Here is a 9,190-nt window from a genome sequence, read left to right as displayed (position 1 = left end):
TACTAGTAATATTTATCATTTAATAATCTAAATTATTACAATAATATTATATTATTTTAAGAAAGAATCAACACTCATTGAGACAGAGGAGACCCCTTCATCACTTTCTCTCTCTATCTATCTCTTTTATCGTTCTCTCTCCTTCTCTACGCGATCTCTTTCACTGACTCTAAATTCCGAATTTTTCACAACAAATCACTACAAGATCATTCTCCATTCCTTGCATTTTGGGGTTTTCTGGGTCTTTTTCTTGTTCTCGCTGTGCTCTGAACGGTTCAGGAAATTTTCTCACTCAGATTTGAGCTGAATATTCACTGTGGGGGGCTTCAGTTCAGATTCCTGGACTTGTTTAACTGAAGTAAGTTTTCTTCTTTTAAGCATTTGGTGTTACCCTTTTGTCTAAATTCAGTGAGTGATCAACCAAGTTAGTTTATTTACCCTGCTTACTTTGCTCAATCATGTTTGAGTGGATCTGTGTTTTCAGGTCCGTTTCTCTTGACAATGGGGTAGTTGCTAAACTTGGGGTTCTGAGAAATTTTGGTGGAGCTAGAGGGAGTCAATTTGAAAGTTTCAATTTTTATCCCGATAATTTTTTATGGATACGTGGGAATCTGGTTATTGGAACACTTAACCATCCCAAAAAGTGACCAAAATAAGCAGAATTATTTGATTGAGAGCTAGGTTCCTGTTGTTTTGACGATCTGGGTACAAATTTTGGTGGTAAATAATTCCTTTTAGTTTCATCCCTTTTTTCCCGTAAGAAAAAGAAAATAAAATTGAACAAAGGAGTTAAGCTATTTGCTTTTGCATTAGGTATGCAAATAAGGACATTTGAGAATCTTTTATGGTTCGGGGAATTTTGTAATCAACACATCAGACATGTCCTGAGATCATGTATATCATCGTCGTGTTGTTGCTTTAATTTATAGAGTAGAAAGTTTAGAGGTTGATGTTTAAGGCTCATCCTATGAATTACAGAATTAAATAGATTTGAACACGTGTCTATGAGCACTGAGTTGTGACTGATAACATGGAGTTTTAAGTTTAGAGTGCTTAGTTGATCGTTGTCATGTCTGAACAGGTATATGGTGTTTCTGATGGCATGTCAGATTGGTGGACTAATGTGCATTACTAGTTGTGTTAAGAATAAATGAATAGTTAGTTCCTTCTAGTGCTGCTACTTTCTGCAATATATATGGCCATGTGCATCTTTATTTTTTTCCACTGATTAAAACTACTTGTTTTCCTATGCTGCAGGTTTAATGCAATAATTTCCAATAACTAATTTCTGTCTCTCGCCCTAAAGTTACTGCTTTCGGAACTTGTCAGCACTCTGTTTGTGTTAAGGCTTATGGCTGGATCATGATATTTAGAACTATGGTCACTGATGTGACATGATAGATTTTTTTGAACTATTATTTTTGGGATCCTTTTGAGAAACTTGCTTGACATCTCAACATAACAAATATGCCTATACGGTGGGCAAATCCGTTCTCAAATTCAAAAGAAACCAAGAAGAAAGCAAGTAAGGAAAGTTTTATTGGCACACTGCATCGGAAATTTAAAACACCATCTGAAGGTAGATTAGGCAGTAGATCTGGAGGTCCTGGTAGACGCTGCAATGACACAATTTCAGAGATGGGGGATCGTTCTCCAGCTGAATCAAGATCTCCTTCGCCTTCCAAAGTGGCAAGATGTCAAAGTTTCGCTGAAAGGCCTCATGCTCAGCCATTACCACTTCCTGGTCTTCACCCTTCAAGTATAGGCCGAGTAGATTCTGAAATTAGCATATCATCAAAATCAAGACTGGAAAAGAGCTCCAAGCCATCATTCCTTCCACTTCCAAGACCTGCATGTATGCGAGGAAGGACAAATCCTTCAGATTTGGATGGAGATATGGTTGCTTCAATCTCCAGTGATGGTTCTGCTGATAGTGATGACCAAACAGAGTCACGCAACCGAAGTCCTTTGGCAACTGACACCGATACTGGGACTAGAACTGCTGCCGAGAGTCCTTCCAGGTAGACTTCTCATGCTGTATTATGCTGCCATATTGCATATATATAACATCATGTGCATACTTAGGTTGTCTGTGATTGCCTTTAATAGGTGAAATCTTTTTTGTTTAATTCACTCATATCTTGCTACGTTTCTGAAGCATGATGCTCAAGGATCAACCATCTGTTGTCTCCCAACTAAATTCAAGAGAAGCCAAAAAACCAGTGAACATTCTAAGTAATCATATGTCTTCTACTTCACCAAAACAGAGGCCTTTAAGGAACCATGTTCCGAATCTGCAAGTTCCCCCTCATGGTGCCTTCTATAGTGCTCCAGACAGTTCCTTGTCAAGCCCATCGAGAAGCCCATTGAGAGCGTTTGGCACAGATCAGGTGTTGAACTCTGCCTTCTCGGCTGGAAAGCCATACCCTGAGTTCAATTTAGCCGGTTCTGGCCACTGCTCTAGTCCAGGTTCCGGTCACAATTCTGGGCACAATTCAATGGGTGGGGACATGTCAGGACAGTTATTTTGGCAACCAAGCAGGGGTAGCCCTGAGTATTCTCCAGTTCCTAGTCCCAGAATGACTAGTCCTGGTCCTAGCTCTAGAATTCAGAGTGGAGCCGTCACACCTATTCATCCTAGAGCTGGGGGAACACCCACTGAATCACAGACAAGCTGGGCTGATGATGGAAAACAACAGAGTCATCGTTTGCCACTTCCTCCTTTGACAATTACCAATTCCTCGCCTTTCTCTCATTCCAATTCTGCAGCAACTTCTCCATCCATGCCAAGAAGTCCAGCTAGAGCGGAAAATCCAGTGAGCCCTGGCTCACGTTGGAAAAAAGGAAAGCTGATTGGCAGAGGCACATTTGGACATGTCTACGTCGGCTTCAATAAGTATGTAATTCAGACAAAAAACACTTAATTTCTTTATGATTTTTAGTAAAATATTTCTACATGCTTTAATATGAATTTGCTTGGTTTAATTTGTTTCTTTCAGTGATAGTGGTGAAATGTGTGCAATGAAGGAGGTTACCCTGTTTTCAGATGATGCCAAGTCTTTAGAGAGCGCTAAACAATTAATGCAGGTAAAATATCCCTCTTTAAATATAGTAAAATTTTATTAGGATAAGTAATGCGTTTTCATCACATGGGACATTATAGTTTCTAGTTCCGAGTTGAATTTGAAATAGCTTTAAAAATCTAACAACCAGATTTCTGGCAGGAAATTTCTTTATTAAGTCGGCTTCGGCATCCAAATATTGTGCAGTACTATGGTTCTGAAACGGTAAGATCTCCTTCATTTCTGTTTACAAATTCCATGCCTGTGATCGTGATGATTTGTTTTTGGGATGTATTACCTATTATCCATTTCTATTGTGTGCACTATTCTCTAGTTACATGAAATTTCTCTGAAATGTTTGTTGTTGTGGTTATATGATAGGATGCAATGTCATCACTCGATCCATGTAGCCAACCTTACTTAATGAGAAAAAAGAAATTTGTAGTTTATTTATTTATTTATTTTTATTTTACTTATGGGAGTTGCTGAATCATCCCTTGAACAGGTAGATGACAAGCTTTACATATACCTGGAGTATGTATCCGGAGGCTCCATATATAAACTTCTTCAAGAATATGGACAGTTTGGTGAACTAGCTATTCGTAATTATACTCAACAAATTTTGTCAGGGCTTGCTTATCTGCATGCTAAGAATACTGTCCACAGGTGAACTATGTTAGCTATTCTTGATTTCTAAAGTATGAACATCGGTGCTCCGACATATAATGGATAGTTTGTTAGTAGCATGTTTCTGAAATATTGTTTACTTGTAAAGGGACATCAAGGGTGCAAATATACTTGTAGATCCAAACGGCCGGGTCAAGTTGGCAGATTTTGGCATGGCAAAACATGTAAGAATAATGATAATAACCTTCCGCTATCCATTATATATATAATGCTTAGTTAAACTAGGAATTAAGGTTTAAAAAAAACCACTAATTAACTAACTTGAGGATTGATATTTCCAGTTTGCTGAGTGGATGGTCATGCTTGCTGTTTCTTGTGTTTCTCATGTTCCTTATTTTTGCTCATTTTGTGTCCTCCGTCTAGTGGCACTTTTCCTTTATCTTTTGCCAGTAATGTTTTCATACAAAAAGTCGACATACATCCTGATATAATACCAAAGATTCTGACTTCTTTGTTGAACAACAGTAAAAGTTAAAATGTTGAAAAAGATAGCATAGAAAAAAACAATGTTGAAGAAGATGTAAAACTGATTTTATTTTTATTTCTAAGTTTGTAAAAGTAAAACTATTAAGAATTCAAATACTGGAGTTGGAATATAAATCCAACGTTAAAAATAGCAGGCTGAACAAACAAGAATCAAGATGGAACTTGAAGAGAGATCCTCTCCTGTTTCTCCTCTTGTTACTGGTACCCTACTATGATGGTAATTGTATTATTTAGCATATGGACAACATTCCATATCTCAAAATTCAAAGGACATTCAATTAACCTGCCTACTATCTGTTTAACATGTGAAATTCCAACTTTAAATGTCAAATATGAACTTACCTAACAACACCAGTGGAGACATTGGGTGCTTCTGGCTGTTGTGAATTGGTAAATGTTTGTTTTCTTATAGCTTCCACTTGAGATTGCAACTGGTTTATTGATTTTCTGATTCTTTATAATTTGATTTAATCTAACAGTTGCATAAAATGTTCTCTTTTCTCAACTCATTCCTCACGGTATCTGCAGATAAAAGGGCAATCATGTCCATTGTCAATCAAGGGAAGCCCTTATTGGATGGCTCCTGAGGTTAAGAACACTAGTGGATGCAACCTTGCTGTGGATATATGGAGTCTTGGATGCACGGTTTTGGAAATGGCTACAACCAAGCCCCCTTGGAGTCAATACGAAGGGGTTAGTACTATTATTCTGATGATGATATTCTGACATTACAAACATGACATCCTGAAGAATTATATCCCTCATGGCCTGATGTATTTGCATGTTACCATCTCAGGTTGCTGCCATGTTCAAGATAGGTAATAGCAAGGAACTCCCAAAAATCCCAGATCACCTCTCAAATGAAGGAAAAGATTTTGTAAGGAGATGTCTACAACGTGATCCACATGATCGACCTTCAGCCAGTGAATTGTTGGAGCATGCTTTTGTGAAGTGTGCTGCACCTTTGGAAAGACCTATTCTGGGTCCTGAAGCATCAGACCCTCATCCTGCAATTACACAGGGAACAAAAACTCTGGTACATAAGCTATTTTCAACAGATAACATTTAAAACTCCATGTTATATCATGCTTTTGTATTGAGTTTTATGGCATGATAGTAGAAGGTAGTAGGCCATCTGCTACTTGATGAAAATATGTCATATCATATGGATCCATTTCTCTTCATATGGATGTTATGTGATGTGTGTGGAAGATCTTAGAAACCTTTTTTCTGCATGAAAAGGGGCTTTCTTTTTCACTTTTCAATTTTTCGTTCTGTTATTTATTTTATTTTTATTTCTTGTGGTCTCTCTTTCTCCTGCAATATCGTATTGTTTTCATGCATACTTGACAAAAAATTTCAGGGTATTGGACAAGGAAGGAATCTTTCTATCTTGGATTCAGATAGACTTGCTGTCCATTCTTCTAGGGCCTTGAAAACTAATCCTCATGCGAGGTCTCTCTCTCTCTCTCTCTCTTTCTCTCTCTCTCTCACACACACACACACACACACATACAAGAGTGCTAACATTTACACCATTTCATTGATATTCAGTGACATCCATATTCCAAGAAATATATCTTGCCCTGTCTCTCCCATTGGAAGTCCACTTTTGAGGTCAAGATCACCACAGCACATGAATGGAAGAATGTCACCTTCTCCAATATCTAGTCCACGGACTGCTTCTGGTGCATCGACGCCTCTCACAGGCGGCAACGGTGCCATTCCATTCAGCAACCAATTAAAACAGTCAGTTTACTTTCAAGAGGGTCTTGTAAGCATGCCCAAGTCCCCAAATGGTGTCTACATCAGTGGCTCTGCACATAATGACTCAAATGTTGACATTTTTCGTGGAATGCAAATGGGGTCTCACATTACCTCAGAACTAGTTCCCAGTGAAAATGATATTCTGGGTAAGCAGTTCACAAGGCCATCTCATCCTGAGCCATATGATTTTCAATCAGTCTTGGCGGATCGTGTTGGCCGGCAGCTGCTGCGGGACCACGTGAAGATTAACCCATCCCTTGATCTAAATCCCAACTCCACTTTGCTGAGCCGAGGAAATGGTTTGTAATATCAGGAATTGTCCTCGTCGACCCACTTAACCAAGCAGTGCATGAAATTTCTAAGAATACTTTTGGTGTACAAATAAGAAGCCAAAAGCACAAGAGAATTTTTGTAAATAAAATTGGACTTGGGAGTAGACTGAAAATTGGGGCACAAAAGTTCATTTTGCATGGCTTCAGGCTCAGGTTTCTGGAATTCAACCCTCAGATATGCATTGCCAAACACAGTAACAGCATGAAAACTTCTGACATCTGATTTCTCAATATCAACTTACCAAAGTGCTCGATTTATTGGCCGAGAGGAACTTGTAGTTTTTTGTATAACATGAGATGCAGCATCAAGCTTGAGCAGCCAGGAGCTTGGATTTCTCTTCTGCACTTAGACACTAGAAATGACAGCGTTCATGCAATGACAAATGTATCTTTTGGAACATCCAAGAAAAAGAAAAAGAAAGGTTGAATTGATACAAAACTTAACTTGTAGACTATTTTTTGTTGTACAGATGATGGGAAAGTGTATTGTGATTATGCATTTAATTGAAGAAGAGAAAGTCAAGGATTTGTAAAGCACTGAGCACATGTTTTATTGCAGCCTCAATTGTCATCTGGATCTGTTGTATAAATTATTACTCACAGAAATTGAAATCTTAGTATGTGTTTATGGGTGGGGTGTTGCACTCGAAACTGTATACATTCCAACTCAAAGACACCTCTCTCACCTTGCTTACCTGGTTGTTTCTAGACATGTGTCTTGTTACATAAATTACACATTAGTTTCTGTTAACTAGATTACAATATATGATATTAAGTGGATTTGTGTTTTCGATAAATATACAACTGTTCTTCAAACTTGATTGGCTTCGGTCAGAATCTATTAGTTATACAATACTTACTATATTACATGTTACATTTCCTGAGGTTGGGGTGATTGCATTCGACTAGTAATTTCATACTTATGAGTAATTTTCACATTTAGGAAATGTTTGAGACTTGGGATTTTCGTGGGAAGGGAAAAGAAGGATTTGTAGTGTGAAATTCAAAATTTTACGCAACAAACCTGTTTCGAGTGAATACTTGAAACCAAATTGAAATGGACCTATATTTAAGTTAGCAAGAGTTTTAGGTAAGTTTAAGTGATTTAGAATTGAAGGATATTTATAGTAGGAACACTTCTAAATTTCTCAACTTGTAATAGTAAGTAGTTTCTTCTAGTAAGTAGTTTCTTCTTTAGTATTTAGAAAGTTATCCCACCTTGTAGTAATGGACAAGTCGAGAATGAACATCTAAAGTAATAGTTTGACAAGGTCTTACTTGATATGCAAGTCAGGTCAAGTATAGTTTGTGAGACTCGCGTGTCCCGAACAGCTCGGACAGTTTGACCCATGTGGTCATTTGGCACGATCAGTGTAGGCTAGTTGGGCTTTTTGAATATCTTAATGAATGTTTATTTAGACCATGACCACGACCTATGAACAGAACCTTTATTTTTTCTCCCTTTCCATAAAAAATTCCAACTCACAAACATCCTTTAATGGAATGATTCATCCATCATCTGTCATTTGATTTGATTACAAATTTACAATGGAATTGACATTTCACTTGATGGTAAATGATTGACATAAGGATACGATTTCGTGTGTAAAATTATTGGAAGATAACATTTCTCAACCAAGTTTGAAAAGGCAACCTTTTGAAATATTCTTCTAAAAATTTCTTACATGAAAAAGCGAAAAGTACAGTTGTAATTATCTTACTATAATAGAAATAATATCAACCAAACATATCTTTTGGAAGTTAAATTTATTCAGGAACGAAGCTAAGCCAACCATTTCTTTAAACCAAATAGCGTCAAATTGGTATGCACATTACATGGGAAGCACATTTAAGTTCTATGCTTGGAATTCATGGGTATGAACTGTAGTGGTCGGAGTCTATTCAAAACTATAAGTAACTTTCTTCATAGTATTTAAGCCCATACTTTAACAATGTATGTATCATGTATGTCATCTCCATGTAATCTACTTAATCAAATTCATGCTGAAGTCCCACAGTTTCTTAGCCAAACGAGCATCAGTTCCCTGAGAGGTTGGTGTGGACAGATTGCTATCAGCGAAGTATTTGCCACCAACTCCCTTCACTTGTGGGTGCAATGCTACATAGCATGTTGTTGCTGCTCCCTACATCATATCGTAACAAAAAGTTGAACAAGTATGGGTCAAAGAATCCCATATTAAACATGATATTCCACACATTTACATTCATGTGTCTGTTGATCTAACTTACCTGTGGGACATTTTTAAACACAATTTTTCCGAACGCATTAACAAGACCTGCATAAATCAAAGAAAAATGCACCCAAATAACTCTGCTACTGTCATTATCTGCGGGCTGAAAACACAAACAATTTCTATATGATATAGATACTAAAGTGAAGAATAAGAATTGGAGCCTAATGACCTAAAATAAGTCAAAGGAAATAAATGAAGAATAAATAAAGATGATTTCCTCTACATAATGGTGCATAGTGATGCCGTAGTTACCATTCACTACACCCGTATGGCGGAAGAGATTGGTGGTAATGGCTCCCGGATGAAGAGAATTTGCAGTAATGTTAGCTCCATCTTCCTGACAATGAAGCAACAAGGAATATTATAGATTATTGCAGAAAGTTAACATGGCAAAAGAATAGCACCATTGGAGTCACATTACAGAGAAAGAAAGGTACTAAAATGAGAAGTAAAGAAAAAATGAGAAAGAAAGCAAATAAAACGATTATGTGATTGTGCTTGCTAGGAGTTACAAGAATAGGCTCCAGAAAAGAGGTAAAGTTTGAGGCATATATATATATATATATATATATATATATATATATATATATATATATATATG

The 9,190-nt window shown here is 37.1% G+C and overlaps 2 protein-coding genes across 4 annotated transcripts in view; one reads left to right on the top strand and one right to left on the bottom strand.

The window, feature by feature from the left end:
- Positions 61-7,028, top strand: LOC107617748 (mitogen-activated protein kinase kinase kinase YODA). Its single transcript, XM_016319598.2, has 11 exons — positions 61-358; positions 1,258-2,021; positions 2,159-2,896; positions 3,000-3,087; positions 3,225-3,287; positions 3,568-3,728; positions 3,838-3,913; positions 4,764-4,928; positions 5,032-5,271; positions 5,599-5,690; positions 5,790-7,028. Exons 2-11 carry the CDS (start codon positions 1,468-1,470, stop codon positions 6,307-6,309), a joined length of 2,697 nt encoding a protein of 898 aa, XP_016175084.1. The 5' UTR covers positions 61-358; positions 1,258-1,467; the 3' UTR covers positions 6,310-7,028.
- The window catches only part of LOC107617763 (short-chain dehydrogenase TIC 32, chloroplastic), a 3,591-nt gene continuing 2,431 nt past the window's right edge, over positions 8,031-9,190 (bottom strand). For 2 of the 3 annotated variants that reach the window (XM_016319619.2, XM_016319618.2), the window contains 3 exons: positions 8,842-8,926; positions 8,585-8,631; positions 8,031-8,478 (listed from right to left, as the gene is read on the bottom strand). In XM_016319619.2, coding sequence (XP_016175105.1) covers positions 8,320-8,478; positions 8,585-8,631; positions 8,842-8,926 — 291 coding nt within the window. In that variant the 3' untranslated portion in view covers positions 8,031-8,319. Of the gene's footprint in view, positions 8,479-8,584; positions 8,690-8,841; positions 8,927-9,190 lie in introns of those variants that run through there. The other variant, XM_021111293.1, reaches the window with a different exon arrangement.

Source organism: Arachis ipaensis, chromosome B09, assembly GCF_000816755.2.
Source record: "Arachis ipaensis cultivar K30076 chromosome B09, Araip1.1, whole genome shotgun sequence".
NCBI classification, from domain to species: Eukaryota; Viridiplantae; Streptophyta; class Magnoliopsida; order Fabales; family Fabaceae; genus Arachis; species Arachis ipaensis.
Note: the sequence above shows the minus strand (reverse complement) of the source record. Positions and strands in the feature narration are given on the sequence as shown.